We start from the raw sequence: 17,079 nt of genomic DNA, 5'->3' as shown, positions 1-17,079 counted from the left end.
GCAGCTGCCTAATTCCCCATATAGTTTCTGAATGGAGAGCCTTAGTGCTTTCTGTCAACTTAAACCTCTTTATTATCAGGGAGGAGCAAATTGTAGGCAAGATTTTAGGTTCTATAACTAGCAAATCTGTGCCACAGAGCATGTTATAATATTATATGTTATGATATTAAAAAACAGATAAATAAAAAGCTATTAAAAGATTTTAGGAGTGGCTGGACTCCAATAATCAGAGGTAGATATCATGAAGGCAAGGCTTAACATTCTACAATTACACATTCACACACTACTTAGAGATCATGCACCACTAGATGCCAATATCCATGGCTAGTCTGTCCATTTCAATGTGCTTCTTACATTTGTGGAGTACATATTGAGAGCTTCCATCAAAGCTGTAGTTTTTGTCACTTATTATCTGTAGATTTTGTTAAATAGCATTATATTCTATCAATAGACATCAGCTATCACATCATGCCACTATGTAGGTGACAAAAAAAAGTATGGGGACAAAGGATGCTATAAAATAAGAAAAGTAAATCTATAAGCAGGATCCATGAAAGGCACCCTGAATAAATGACTGTATGAGCCTGTGCAGGTAATATATATTGGAGATGTCAAGATTCAGTGTAGAAGTGGAAATATTAGATGGTCAGAAAGAAAAGAAGCATAAACATTTCTTTTTTTTTTTTTTTTAAGGATTTTATTTATTTGAGAGAACAAGCAGAGGGGAGAGGCAGATAGAAAGGGAGAAGCAGAAGCAAGCTCCTCGCTGAGTGGGGAGCCGGACCAGGACTCAATCCCAGGGATCAGGGATCATGACCTGAGCTGAAGGCAGACGCTCAACCGACTGAGCCACGCAGGCGCCACCAATATTTTTGATCATAAAAATTCTTGTGAAACATTAGGATCTTTTTGATATGTTCTTCTTCTTCTCTAATATATCTTAGATCAAGACAAAGAAAGTCTCTGAAAATGGAAAAGTTAATGGGTAAGATTCTCTCAAAAAGAGTAAGGAAAATGATTTTACTCACTAAAGAAAAAGGGAGATTTTGGTTTTAAAATAAATAATGACATTCAACCTTTAATAGATACATCTGCTCAACATTTTTATAATACTTTCCTCACCCCCCCAACAAAGGACATGAAAGTTAATAGCTATTTCTACTATCTTAATTAAGACTCACTAATGAAGGGAAGCAGGGGGAAAAAAAATATCTGCAGGTAACAATCTGATTGATTTACCTGCTTTATAGTGGGCAAGCATATCATTAGGAAAATGGAATAGAGTACAAGAAAAGACTGCTTGTCTCCTTCCACTCAACAATATTTACCTATGCTGCTGATAAAGATAGTACATGAAAGAAAGAAATGCATTAGTGTGCTGTAGTCTTGTTGTTCACAGCTGTCCCAGGAGATACACATACACACAATATAGGCCACTTATTTTTCTCTTATGAAACCTTTCGAAGTAGGTGGATCATCCAAAAAAGGTATGATAAAAATTTACAAGGAATTTAGATATGTTTCTCACTAATCATTGGAGTCATTCTCCTTCTTGAAAATACTTTTGATTACCACTTTACACAAAACAGTTCCTTGGTATTAGTAAATGAATGTAGGGACTTGGTGCCCATTTCTGAGCATTAGTTGGATCTCAAGTCATTAAAATGTACCAGGCATCTTTCTGAAGGAAGAAAACAACAAATGGTTAGCTGAAAGAGCATTACCTTTGCACTCAAAGGATCAATTTTGACTGTCCATATTATGTCTGGAAGCCAGGAAATACCTGACAAACATTTTTCATCAGTGTATTTTTCTCTACAACTTTGCTTCCAAAATTTCAGAGAAAAGAAAGATAGAATTCATGTGGACATAATCTTCCACAGAGCTGTACTAAACACCATGGATGTACCAACATACTAGAAGGCCCAGGATTCTAAGCGACAAAAATTAGCAAAAATACAAGAGAATTTTCTAGACCTCTGAACATGTAAGAATACCACGAACAGAGCCCCATCCTAAAAACTGCAGGATCGGGGGCGCCTGGGTGGCTCAGTGGGTTAGGCCGCTGCCTTCGGCTCAGGTCATGATCTTGGGGTCCTGGGATCAAGCCCCACATCGGGCTCTCTGCTCAGTGGGGAACCTGCTTCCCTCTCTCTCTCTCTCTCTGCCTGCCTCTCTGCGTACTTGTGATCTCTACCTGTCAAATAAATAAATAAACAAAATTAAAAAAAAAAACAAAACTGCAGGATCGGACTGTAGAGCTTCTCACAAGTTACTAGGATTTGCCCTGAGAAATCCCTAAACAAATTACCACTTAATTTATTCAAGTGTTTGCACTAAACAGAAGAAAATCAAGAAAAATCACCATTTTTTTCTTTACCAAGACACTGCAAAAAACCTTGTGGCCAAAATCAAGATACTGCCTCAAGAATTCTCTGCTTGAAGCTGAACACTAGGGCAGTAAAAATTCAAATTCTAGTAATTTTTACAGTTGCTAGGCACCCTGCCAGTATGTGGTATCATCAGTATTTTTTAAGCTAATTCTAATAGCTGTGTAGCCAAAACACTATCTTTTAATAAGAAAACTGAAAATCATTAAATGTAGTTTTATGTAGGAGATTGGCTCAATAAACTACTGTATATTCAAACAGTGGAGTACTATTTAGCAGTAAAAATAGAATGAAAAAGTTTCTATGAACTAATATGGAATAATTTTCAGGATATATTTTCAAGTGGAAAAACAAGGTACAAAAATACATATGTATTCTATTACTAATAGTCATGCTGTATAAGGTATAAGAAAGGGTACTTGTATAAACACACACACACACACACACATACACATTCATTATACTGATTACTTTGGAAGAAGTGGGTAGGATCAGGGTGGAAGGGATAGGGAGAAGAATGGGATATCACTGAATATATCTTCTTATAATTTTGCATTTTGAGACATATTTACATTTTACATACTCAAAAAATTAAGTTAATAAGGATGAGGAACTCTAAAAAATATACAAAAGAAACAAACCCAATTATGTATCAACTTGGTAACAATCACACAGAAGAAAAAGTAGCAAAAATTTTTGAACAAAATACTCTGAACTCTAGCCCCAGTGGGATATATAGGATATATAGGATAAAAAGATATATATATATGCACATATAGGATATATATATAGGATAAAAAGAATTGCAGAGAAATCTTGAGCCTAGTAAGTTTACTGCTTTTAGTGACATTTGCATAGCAATTCTGAAACTATTATGTGTTATATGAGTAAGCAAATGACTAAATATATTAATTCTCTGGGATCCAGAATTCTCAGAGGTGCAAATATGGAACAGGAAAAGAAGACCTAGGATATTCGGGTGAAATTTAGAAGCACCAGTTCTAACTCAGGATTTATAAAACTCCCTATGTGCTAGTGCAATGTGTGTATTTCTTAGCTCTGTCCACATAAGGAATGTACTTAAAAAATAAAAGAGACAAGACCTCTTTGATGAAAGAACTGACTCCAGAGCTAGCGCAGAACTTGGAGTGAACCAAGAAAAAAAGAAGTGCTCAAAAATTGATGGAAACATGTCAAAGGATAATGAGAAAGACTCCCACTGGCCAAATCTGGAACAATTAGAGAATCAAAATGAAAGACAAGAACAGAATAGAACCCATTTTATGTAAGATAAGGACTCATGTGGCAATACTGAAACTAAAAAAAGGGAAAGGGACAAAAGGGAAATTCTTCTGTATAGAAGAATGCCAGCTAATAAAAGTGAAAGAAATGAAAAAAACAGAAAAATCACTGTTTTAAAATCAAGAGTAATACATGATTCAGGAACAAATCATCAATGAATACTAAATCACCAAATCAGAAAAACTGCTAGGGAACAGGACAGTCCCAGGATCTGAGAGTACACAGATCCCTTATTAATTACAAAAAGAGAAGGGTACATTTACAGTGCTGAAATCTGGTAGACACCACCTTAACCAACTGTGTGCCTCCTGATATGATGCACTAAAAAGGACATAATATGACTTTTGTAATATTCCTGTCAAAAATGATTAGCTAAACCTAATCATGAGGATTACCAGATGTACCAAAATAGAGGGATATTAAAAGAGAATAAACAAACATAAAAATTAAATATAATGGATGATGCTTGTCTAGATGTGGTTGCAGGAAAAAGTGAAAAAATAATCTGCCATCAAGGACATTACTGGGACAACTGGGGAAATTTGTACATGGGTTATATGTTAAGTGGTAATACTATATCAATGTTGCGGTCCCTGAATGTGATCACTGCACTACAGTTATGCAGAAGAATGTCATTCTTGGCAAACTATAGATTGTTGTGTTGAGATTTCAAATATGATGAAGCATGCTACTTTCTTTCAAATGGCTCGGCTTTGATGGGGAGAAGAAGACTGATGAATCGATCCTCCCAAAATCAAATTTTTAACAACAAAAGTGCCAAATTTTAAATAAGTGGCCTATTTAAGTGAAGGTACATGGATGTTCACTTTAACACTCTTGTAACTTTTCTGATGATCTAAAATGCTTAAAAAAAATTCTCATAAAGAAGGTACTACTCTAGAGGCAGGGTTGGGAGGTGAGCAAGATAGGTGAAAGGGGTCAAAAGGTGTAAATTTTCTATCATAAAATTAAGAAGTCATAGAGATGAAATGTACAGCATGGTGACTATAGTTAGTAATACTGCATTGCATATTTGAAGGTTTCTAAAAGTTCTCATCACAAGAAAAACTAAAAGTTCTCATCACAAGAAAACAAAATCCTATAACTATGTATTCTGATGGATGGGAACCAGACTCTTATGGTGATCATTTTCCAATATATGCAAATACTGAATCATTATGCTGTACCCCTGAAATTAATATAATGTTATATATCAATTATACCCCAACTTAAAATAAAGAATGAAGGGATGGATGGATGGATGGATGGATGGATGGATGGATGGATGGAAAAATAGAGAGATGGATGGGTGATGGGTGTTCAGAAGAGGTCACATTGAGCTAGTTCTCAGGGGAAAGTAGAATTCAGTATTTTAGACAAGAATAAGAGAAAAAGGAGGATATTCCCTAATTAGGGTTATTAGCAACTTCATACAGAGTGAAGGAGATGAATGAATAAGAAATCTGTATATAAAGGAGAAATTGTAGAAGACCTGAAAAGTCAGTAGATGTTCATAATTGAAGTAAATAATTTTAAAATGAAAAGAACTTGATACTGTCAGTACAGTGAAAAAAATTTAAAGATATTAAATCAATGTGAGCCATAATACATCCTTGCCAACAGACCTAAAAGATAAAATAAGAAAACCAAAACAGAATGTCTAGAAAGTATGCCATAGTTACTCAACTTTCTAAATTGCTTTTATTGCTTTTGACTTTAAGCATGGATATTTACTCTTCATTTGACTATATATAATCTTAGTAGATCAGTTTTGATTTAGAATTAAAGAAAAGGGTGCCTGGGTAGCTCAGTCAGTTAAGTACCTGACTCTTGATCTCAGCTCAGATCTGGATCTCAGGGTCCTGACTTAAACCCCATATTGGGCTCCACATACATACATATATACATATATACATACATACATACATATATACATATATACATAAACTAACTAACCAAAATGTCCTCTGTTGGGGTGCCTGGGTGGCACAGTTAGTTGAATGTCTAACTTTTGGTTTCAGCTCAGGTTGAGATTTCAGGGTTGTGAAACTAAGCACCACATCGGGCTTCACATTCAGCACAGAGTCTGCCTTGGTTCCTCACTCCTCTCCCTTTGCCTCTCCCCTCCTACCACCAAACAAATAAAGGAACCTCAAAAAAAAAAAAAAAAAAAAAACTGAGGGTGGGTGGGTATTAGGCATAAGTGAATCAGGGTAGCTTTTCAAATTATATTCCCTCTATTTTTTTTTCCCCATAGATTTTATTTATTTGAGCGAGAGAGAGAGAAAGAGGGGGAACAGAGAAAGAAAGGGTGAGTCAGAGGGAGAAGCAGATTCCCTGCTGAGCAAAGAGGCTGACACAGGGCTCAATCCCAGGACCTTGGGATCATGAACTGAGCCAAAGGCAGATGCTTAATCAACCAAGCTGCCCAGGTGCCCCAAACTGTATTCTCTTAATAGACATACTCTGTATGTGAAATATCTAGAACTGTTACTCATTTTTACAAAGAACTCTGTTCTTATCATTTTTCTTCCAAACATATGGCCCTGTCAGTCTATCTTCCAATTCGCCATTTTTAATACAGATCCAGTATAAGTAATAACATATTTCTCTAATAGTACAAATGTGAAAATAAATGGCAATCTCCGATGTGCAGACACAACAGAGATTGTAGCTTACAGAAAAAAACATATCCCTGGCAGAAACCTTGCTGATCAAGGAGATTATTTCTACCACACTTAGAAAGAGGCTAAGTTGGAAATACAGATTTTATATAAATTCAACTAAAAGTTGACAAATAATTTTAAAAAACTTTTAAGCACCATGCAAGCCAGCAGCCATTTTGTAAGCTCTTTCCGGTCCATGGGCTGCCATATGCAGCCTCTGACTTTAACTCTAAAGTACCAATGGCATCCTTTAGTTCACTTAAACTTACTGAGAAATAACTCTCATTTAGTCACTGGCTGTCATTTGAAAGTGTTATGATAAGGAATTTGAAATTTGGGTCAAACATCATCATAACCGCAATTTTTCACAAGCAATTTAGCATTAATTAATTACTGTCACTACTTTATCAGTGAAGAAAGAGATGCTCAGAGAAATTACATGACTTGCTCCAATAACAGAAAGCTGACAGAACCTGTACTTTCTAAATACAAATCTTGTGTTCTTTCCAATCACCTTGTGTTATGGTCTGAATTGTGTCTCCCCCAAAGTTCCTATGTTGAAGCCCTAACCCCCAGTGTGACTGTATGGAAATATGGCCTTTCAGGAGATAATTAGGGTTAAAAGAAGTCAGAGCACATTTTGGTTAGTTAGTTTATGTGCATATGTATGTATGTATGTATGTGGAGCCCAGTGCAGGGCTTGAACTCACCACCCTGAGATCAATCCAGTGAAAACAGGATTGGTGTCCTTATTTTAAAAAAAAAAAAAAAAAAAAAAAAAAGGAAGACATACCGGGGTGTATGGTCACAGAGAAAAAGCTGTGTGGGGACACAGCAAGAAGGCAGTCACCTGCAAGCCAAGAAGGCCTAAGAAGGAAATCAAGAAGGCCTAAGAAGGAAATCAATCCTGATGGCACCTTGATCTTGGGACTTCTACCCTGCACAACTGGGAGAAAATAAATTTCTGTTGCTTAAGCTGGGCAACCTATGGTATTTTGTTATAGCGTCTGGCAAACAAATAATCTTGCTATCTCAAAATTAGTACAGTACCACGATCATAAAGACAGTTCAGAAGGCATTATATATTGTACGATATTTGTATTTAATTCAGCAATTCCATCCTCTTAACTCCGTATTTCAAAAAGGACACCAAAATCTTGAGAGCTAAACCTGACATGGATCATTTGGTCCACAAACATTTATTTACCTCACACTGTATAAAAAGTTGAGGGAGAAAACAGTGACAACTGTTCTTTCACAGTATAAACAATTTAAAAAGATACAAACTAGAATAAAAGATATGCCAGAAGTATGGTGCCAAGGAAGTGTTCTAAGAATGCAGAAGCTCTGAAGTAATATAGAAACAAAAAAAAGAAATCATAAACCTTGTATCTTCAAACTATTTCAATACTGCTTTTTTTTTAAAGCAGACTGTTTTTTTACAGTAGACAATGTTCCATGAGTCCATGCAAATATGTTAGCAAAAACTGTATCAACTTGTTTTTCACTTTGATTCCCCAAAGAAGGACACAGTCATAATGCCTTAATAGGACCGACTGTGATGCGAGTACTATACACACTACTTCAGTCAATCCTTACAACTCTACCCTCACAAGGCATTATTGTCCCCCTTCTCACAAATAATATAAAACCTAGAGTGTCTTTTGTATTTTATCATCAAATATCTCAAAAATGGTACACCTGGGGCGGCCAGGTAGCTCAGACGGTTAAGTGACCAACTCATGATTTCGGCTCAGGTCCTGATCTCAGGGTGGTAAGATCAAGTCCCAAGCCTGTGTTGGGCTCCACGCTCAGTGGGGAATCAGTTTGAGATCCTCTCTCTCTCCCTTTGCCCTTTCCCTGCTCAAACGCTCACACATGCACACACTCTCTCTAAATAAATAAATCTTTAAGATAAGAAGAGATTCCTGATGAAGCTAACACCACAAGTACATTCTCAATCGAAAAAGTTCACCATTTCTAAAACAAAATTGTGAAGTCCTATCTAGATATTTAGAGAAGACCAGTAACATCCGCATACTCCTCAGGATAATATAGAGATTAAGAATAAATTCCCCATTATATGTTAATAAAAATTTTTTTTAAAAAATAAGATTACAGATAACAGCAGACATTGGTCCATGTCTTCCTGAAATCTTGCTGAATTAACATTAGAAAAGATCTTTAACCAGGAAGCGAATAAAAAAAAAAATAAATTCCCCAAATCATATATATTTCCACTGAAAACCAACTGAATTAAGTTATTAGTCAAAAATCATCAAATGTCAGCCATTTATATAGTTCAACTTTAATATATGACCAGTAAAAACAAAACACCTTACTTTAATTGAGGTGGCTCTTCCATGAACTTGGACAAAAATAAAGTACAAATAGAGAATTGTACAGAGGACGACTTTTCCTATAACACTTCTCAGTGATTGAGAGACTAACTCTGTCAGTTAGCTCTCCATGTGAGCTGGTCTTTTCATCCAAGATGACTTCATCTTCAGTTCCCAGCCTATTTAGTTTAGCTGTGTCTGACACAAACTTTATTTCAGTTCAACAATATATGAAATACCTGCTTACTATGTTCTAAGCCATTTTCTAGGTGTTTGTGTTTTCGTACCCTCCTCATTGTGTGTTCTCCCATTAAGTACCATCACGCTGAAGACATAGTTAATAGCCTACAAATGTCACTTGACTCAAAGAATGTACTAAATATCCCTTTCATTAAAAGCACAGGAAAAAGGAAAAGTCCTCCCTTCAATGAATAAGAATAAGAAAATATCTAACTTAAGTATATTAAATCAGAATCATTAAATTTCATTAAAAATATAAAATTTCATTAAAGTATTAAAAAAATCTATTACAAGCAACAGATTTTAGAAAACAAAAATGTAACTTTCTCTTCCAAGTACTGCATTCATTGCTGGAAAAATTTTAAGACATAGTAATGAAAAATCAGTAAGAGACCCAAACATTCAAGGTTTTGTCTTTTTTATCTACTAAAAATGCTTCCTTGTGGTCCTCTATAGCCTTGTGACTCCAAGTGTGCTCTGCAAACAGAAGCACCATTACCACCTGGAAGCCTGTTAAAAATACAGATTCTCAGATTTCATGTCCAACCTGCAGAATTTCCAAATCTGCATTTTATTATGAGTATGGAGGTGATTCTTATGCACATTAAAATTTCAGCACTTAACCTACAATTTAGGCTCTTAACATGGCTCCTAAGAGCAATGTGAGTTTCAGGAATCTCCTAAAATTTCATGCAGAACTTTTTGTGAGTGAATACATGCATATTTCACTGGGAAAAGATTCCATATTTTTTTTTTATCAAACCCTCAAAGGAATATATGACCCCAACTAGATTAAGAATCACTGCCCTACAGGATTCTGTGCCATAGTTTAGAAGTCAAAATATTTTAGAAACTATTTTTTTTTTATCAAACCCTCAAAGGAATATATGACCCCAACTAGATTAAGAATCACTGCCCTACAGGATTCTGTGCCATAGTTTAGAAGTCAAAATATTTTAGAAACTATTTACGCTGCTCTCAATGAGGTCTGTTGAAGAATGACAAGAATGAAGGTCAGAACGTCACAGTGGGTCATGAAAGACCTTATCTGAAGAATTTATTCACACCATGCAAGAACTATGCCAAGAAACCAGTTTGGAGACATCTAAATAAATAATTCTCTACATGAGGTTTGAGATTAAGAATGTGCACTTGAAGAAGATTCAAACTGAGAAGTAAATAAATAGAAGGTAGGATTTTTTTTAAGATAGGATGCCATTAGATGACAGTAAAGTGCTGAATTCTTGTTGCAAGAGCTCAATCAGCAAATCTCAAACAGGATTCTGTTTGATTTGGGATATATGACCATTTTAAAATGCTCACGTCCAAGTACATTCTTACAATACTTCATTTATGAGGAGGCCTCAACACATTGTACTAGTCCCATTTTCTTTATCTTCTCTAGGCCTCAGAAGACAAAACAAAGAAGAAAATAGCACAAAAATTAAAACGGATTTGCCCAGGATCTTCGGTGAGCTTATGATAAAGAAGGGCGTGTATCCATATGGTTCCACTATATATGCTAACAATGGATCTGTTTCTTTCTTTCATCTTATCATCTAGCCATCTCTTTGGGGTGTGTGTTACCCAAAGCATAGACTATGTCTAACTTCTATTTCCTCAGGTCATAGAGGTGAATAGAATTTAATTTTCTTAACAGACACCCAAAATGTAAATAAAAGGCATTAAACTGGACTTTGCTGATTCTGATACTGACTGTTGTCATCAGACAGTCAAGTTTTTAAGGCCCAATACTCGACAGTCTGGTCTCCAGGGTGGATCCCTACCTACCACACCAGTCATCCCAGGCAATAAGAGAGAATGCTAGAAAACATTCAGGAGGATGAAGTCTTCTCTGCCCCTTTCTATTTCTATAGATATCAGGTAAATGCCTGGTTCTTGTCTTAGCTCCATTTCTTATCCAGGTACAATAGGGATTTTGATGAAACTTTCACACACTTTTAACTATTAATGTACTTCATTTATGTAATAAACACATCTTAATGAAGAATATGATGATGGTGATACCTAACAGAAGTGGGCAAAAAAGAGTAACAAGAGAACAGACACTAACATTTGCTGACCACCTTCTACGGCTCAGGCACTTGTGCAATCCTGTGGGGTAGAAAGTACTGTCTTTCCTTGACAGATGAAGACTAAGGTCTCAACAGATTAAATCGTTACCTAAGATTCCCAAGTTAGATGCTGTCAAGTTTGAGGGTATAGTTCTTGGGTGAGAGGGGCATAGGACAGAACAAGGATGGGGAAGACAGTGAACCCAATTTTATCTGGAGAAACAAAACAATGAAAAAGAGCCCAACATTTAAAGGTAAATTGGTGACAGAGCACAGGCGTAAATGGTTCCTCACACAGGTCACCGGACATTTTTTAAAAAGTAAATGATATGTTGGGGAGGGTATGTGCTTTGGTGAGTGCTGTGAAGTGTGTAAACCTGGTGATTCACAGACCTGTACACCTGGGGATAAAAATATATGTTTATAAAAAATAAAAAATTAATTAAAAAAATAATAAAATAAAATAAAATACTATTTCCATTCTAAAAAAAAAAAAGTAAATGATATGAGCATTAATGATAATTTTTAAAAAAGAAAACAGAAACAAAATGGCAAAGCCAGGATCTGAATGCAATCTGTATGATTCCCAAGTTCATGCTCCTAATCACTACATTCCCAAAGAAACTGATCCAGGTTATCCAAATGATAAGTATTTAGAAAAACAGTTTAACAAGTGATCTCAAGTGTCATTGCAGTTTTGTTTTTAAAAACACATTAAATATACTTTCAACAACAAACTAGGATAAAAATAGATGCCCTACTTAAGCAACTTAATCTTATTCTTTACCTGAAAGTGACAGAACTAATGTAAGAGATTATGGATATCCCCAGATTCCCAGATTCTCTATAATCACTCATATATTTATTCCCTCCAGAAATATATTCTCAACTTTCTGGGGCCTTTCTATATTTTCCGTCTATGACCCCTTTATATGCACCTCACTGTTTAAATAACATCTTCTGTCTCAAGTAATGATGTTCAGAGGAGTTTACCTAGATCTTTCTCTAGGTCAGGTAAAGTCTACTCTTTCCTTAATGTAGTACTGGGGTGGTATATAATCAAAAACCTTGAAACTTTAAAAAAAAAAAAAGATGAGTATATTCAAAATCTAAGTAATTAGAATCTATATCATGGTGTATCTTCAGTTTCCCTATATCGAGGCCCATTTGTATTTAAAATGATATCTAATACCCAGAAGATCGCACAAGCTATGTTACATGGTAAACTCTTCCTCACATCTCAAAAATTAACCCTAACATTAGTCTTATTTCCCCAGTTCAAATGTTGGTTACCTCTTCATCATCTTCCTCATCTTCAACATCCAGAATTCCTGAATCCTGTTCAGACTTGGGGCTAGTGCTTTCTATCTCTGTATCAAAAATTGTGTATACATCTTTTTTAGATTTTCTCCTGCTACCTATTCTGGGTTGGTGCAAGACGATGTTATCCAGGTTTCTTTGTTGTTGAGCCTAGGATAGAAACACATACACACATATTGAAAAAGAAGAAGAGGAAAGAAAAAAAGAAAGAAGAAACAACTTAATTCAGCATTCGAAGAACTTCTCATTTTGAACAAGTTGGTACCTTAAAGAATATACAATAAAATGCCTTAGGATATAGTTTTAGTCCCCAGAAATAAAACCAAACACATTAATACATACATTTTTAACCCTGAAGTTATCCATCTTGATTCATTTTCCCAGGAAAAAAATAATAATAATCAGTCAATATTATCAGAAAACTTTCCAAATATACCCACTACATCACCACAGAAATGAAGCCTATTCTCCTTCATCTAAGTAGCCAAGAGATTAGCACCTAAAGACTAAATACGCCTCTCCTACAAGACACAGGCCATGCTGGGATCATTGCTGCTGGGGGGAGGAGGGACAAGACCTTTTCAGATTAGTGGACTCCAAGAACAGTTCTGTGGTTACAAGAGACCAATAGAATGTAATCGGGCGAATGAAACATCTTAATAGAGTAATTTGAACTAACTAATCCTTGAGGATTGCATGACCTTAATCTGTGGAAAACAGAGTTTTAAAGGGTTTCTTCTTCTGGACTTTAAAAAAGGAAATGTAATCCCCTCAGCTTTACAAAACAGATTCAGATGGTGTGGTTTCAATCCATACAAAGAGTGGAAAGTGTGACTACGTGGAGTCAACAATGTAAGTATTAAACCACACAGTTTTAGAGCTAGAAGTGACTTTAGTCAAGACTCAGAAAACTGAGGCTAGAACACAAAGCATTGGTTTGAGGTCAGAAGGCTAGTTAGTGGTAAATTAGAAGCTCAACGTGTGACCTCCTCAGTTCCAGAGGAAAGATATTCCCACTACACCAACAGTTCCTCAAAGTATGACAAAATATTTCCCCCACAAAATGTTCTGTTGTCAAATACATGGGAAGCACTGTTGTCATTGACCCCTCTTGTAGGTACAGAATGCACATTAACAGAATAAAAACTGAGAGAAATCCTGTCTAAGGAAACTCCCTTAATTTGGTTTAATCCAGCATGTTCCAAAATATTTCACAATGGAACTTCCAGTTGTTGTTTTGTTTTGTTTTTAAATAATACTCAGTGTCAGCCTAAGACACAAAGTTTAAAAAGGATGGCCTCTCAAAATACGTATTTCTTAATCAATATATGATATTTCTCCTTGATGACAGGCAGAAATTAGTTCTGGAGATAATCAGAGTCTCTAAATATTCTGAATGAGATTAAGAAATTCAAGATAAATATTAAGTATGTTAGTCCAGGCACTGGTTAAATGAGACAATTATAATAGGACAGAGAAAAACTTGAACTAAGGGAGCTAGTTTCTGCCAAGAAAATGAAAAGAATCTACATTCCAGAGATCTGAATCAATGGACAAGCTTGTTTCCATGCATAATACTCACTGATACTTTGGTTTGACTTACATAAAATGTACCTGACTTCAGTAACAAACTGAGAAAAAGAAGGTACCCAAGAACATTTATGTTTGTACATAAAACATACTTATCCTCCAAGCATTTGAGAGCCTAAATTAGATAGAACAGTCTTTCTCTTCCTCTCAAAAGTAGTAAGTTCTTTTCCACTTCCAAGTAAACCACACAAAAAGCGATTGAGGACTCTGGGGAGGCACAAAGGAAGGGAGGACTTCCTAGAACTTTCATATTTAAAAAAGCAGGCCCTGGAATGGAGTGATCACTTGTCTCTTAAGCTTTTCATAAGGTGGTCTTATTCTATTCAATCCCAAGTCATTTATTTTTCTTCACAATTGGTAAAATACTACCAGTATATCAAAAGCAAACAAGAGGAGACACATTTAAGTACTGTCATTTAAACTTGAAATGATACAAATCTGAAAGAATCTTATGGAAGCAATTTTAGGTCTTCTGTGATTTGTTCTTTTTAGGTGGCATCTGGTTTTCCCATCAATGTAAGGGAACGTAGTTTGAGCCAAACAGGCGAATAAAGATCACAAACCCTATAGCTAGAAATCAAAACACTGCATGCTGTATTCCAAGGCTCTATCAGTACTTGGGGGTCTCTCAAGATGATCAAGGCTTCAGTCTGTAGAAGTCTGCAGTGAGGGCAAATCTGCTTAAACAGAAGCGGCCAAGGTAGAAACACTGAAACTCAGGTAGAACAAGGAAATACTAAGATATTACCCATTATGGATACAAATGAAAATTACCATCTATCCAAACTGTATGTTATGGCATTGGCATGGGAGAAAGTAGACGCAAATATATACATGCAGGTAATAGATGCTAAAATTAAAATGCAACACTAAAGTCCATGAAAAACAACAACAATACAAGCTCTTCAGAGCTCTGTTCTAACATGCTAAACTATCTCACCAGGACCATTTCTTCTGTCCCTCCAGAGACAACCTTTATAGCCTTGAACTAAAGCGGAAATCAGCGGACTAATTCTTCCAACCTGTGTTGGAGATGGGGCAGTAGGATACCAAGTAGTCAGACCTTAGAAAACATTTAGGTGTTTTCTTTTTCTTTCTTTTTTTTTTTTTCTTTAAGATTTTATTTATTTATTTGACAGACAGAGAGAAATCATAAGTAGGCAGAGAGGCAGGCAGAGAGCAGGAAGGGTGGGGAGCAGGCTCCCTGCTGAGCAGAGAGCCTGATGCAGGGCTTGATCCCAGGATCCTGAGATCATGACCTGAGACAAAGGCAGAGGCTTAACCAACTGAGCCACCCAGGGACCACAGTGTTTTCTTTTTCTTGTTCTCTTTGTGATTAATTTTTACACATTTAATGACCTCTTCCTCAAGATTCCATCATACATATTCTTCTCTGATTTCCTAATATAAAGAAGTCAAGCCAGATCTCTTCCTCAAGCTCCCTTCTCTTCCCACTCTGTCCACTCTCCCAAAACCTTTACCCCCTTGCCTCTAGTTGTGAGTTCCACCACCGCTTCACTTCCAACAAACCTAAAATGGAACTCATCTCCTTCTCACTAGAATTCCCCTGCATATTACAGCCAGGCTCTTCTTCTTCTTCTTCTTCTTCTTCTTCTTTTTTAAGATTTTATTTATTTATCTACAGAGAGAGAGAGAGAGATCACAAGTAGGCAGAGAGGCAGGCAGAGAAAGAGGGGGAAGCAGGCTCCTCACTGAGCAAAGAGCCCTATGTGGGGCTCAATCCCAGGACCCTGAGATCATGACCTGAGCTGAAGGCAGAGGCTTAACCCACTGAGCCACCCAGGTGCCCCATAGCCAGGCTCTTCTTACACCACATCATTCATCAGATTGAACATGAGGGAAACTGGGAGAAAAAAAAATGTACACAAGTCCACACCCCAACTCCATCCCAACTGTTCTTGGACTCCACCATAATGGAAGCTGAGCCTAATTTTCCAGTGTACTTATTTGGTACTCTCCAACATGCATCTTCCACTTGGATCAAGTTCTACCACATACTATAATAGAAATAGCATGCCATTTCTCTACTGGATGACCCCTCCCTACCTGCATCCAGCCTGTCCTCTGAATCCCAACTAGAACTCTGCTTCCTTTAGGAAGCCTCCTCTCGCTGTGCTAACTCATGGTGCACCCTCTCCGTAGCCCTGCTTTCAGTCAAATGTGTACAGAATGTCTGCTGGCACCAGGAATTGTGCTGCATCCCTGGCCTACAGAGAATAAGATGGAGTTCATGATCCATGAACCTCAGGTCATACTGTTACAGGAAGCATAGGTAGGCAAATAAGTGGCTCAGATTCAGAGCAATTAGCATAATAACAAAAATACAGGTATAACAACTGGACATAGGAGAAAGTAATTGTATCTGCTTGGAGGGGACACCAAACAGCTATCACAGAGGAAGAGGTAGCAAACTGTGCTTTTAAAAGATAAATATGAATTTTCCAAAGGGAGAGAAGTAAAAAAAGCAAACAGCTTGAGAAAAGATCACCATGTGTGAAATAACATTACCCACCCAAAGAATAAGTAATCTTGTATAAAAGCACAGGTGATAAAGAACTACCTAGAGATAAAGAAGCCATACAAAGCAGCCTCAAGTTCACTAGCAGGCAAGGGAGAAACAGTGAAAGAACGTAAGCAGGGGGAGAACAGCATCGGCTTTACAATTCAGGCAAGTTCTTCAGGAGCAGAGGAGCGGGGTCAACTGGGAGAAGGTAAGGACTAGGAAAAGAAAAACCAATACAGATCACGGTAACAGTCCAAACAACAATGAGGAGGACTTGAATTAAGGTAGCAGCAGATAGGTAACTGGCAGAAGAAACAGAATTTACTGATTGCAGTGTAGTACCTAGAAGAGAGGAAGAGACTAAGAAGAACCCCAAGTGTTCTGGTCCTGATGACTAGATGGTGGGGTCATTCCAAAGAGAAGAACCACGGAAATAATAGTTGAAGGAAAATAATGGAACGGAAATAAAAGTTGAAGGAAAAGAAAAAAGGAGTTCAGTAAACCTGTCAGGTAGCCAAGTAAAAAAAATCACAGTACAGTACTTCAGTATGTAACTCTTCTCTCTTTGAAGATAGGAAACACGTTTTACCTGTCTTAGAATCCCCCAAACCCAGATCCAGTGACACATACATA

At 36.6% G+C, this 17,079-nt stretch overlaps 1 protein-coding gene across 4 annotated transcripts in view; it reads right to left on the bottom strand.

Moving 5' to 3' along the window:
* The window catches only part of EXOC6B (exocyst complex component 6B), a 616,111-nt gene that overhangs the window by 352,734 nt on the left and 246,298 nt on the right, over positions 1–17,079 (bottom strand). For 3 of the 4 annotated variants that reach the window (XR_009405326.1, XM_059405853.1, XM_059405855.1), the window contains exon 7: positions 12,306–12,482. The exons of the other annotated variant lie outside the window; for it this stretch is intronic. Coding sequence is in view for 2 of the 3 variants with exons in the window: in XM_059405853.1 (XP_059261836.1) it covers positions 12,306–12,482 (177 nt within the window). In the remaining variant the exon portion in view is untranslated. The remainder of the gene's footprint in view (positions 1–12,305; positions 12,483–17,079) is intronic. 4 annotated transcript variants of the gene reach the window in all.

Source organism: Mustela nigripes, chromosome 7, assembly GCF_022355385.1.
Source record: "Mustela nigripes isolate SB6536 chromosome 7, MUSNIG.SB6536, whole genome shotgun sequence".
Classification (NCBI taxonomy): Eukaryota; Metazoa; Chordata; class Mammalia; order Carnivora; family Mustelidae; genus Mustela; species Mustela nigripes.
The sequence above is the reverse complement of the archived record's forward strand: the minus strand, read 5'-3'. Positions and strand labels throughout refer to the sequence as shown.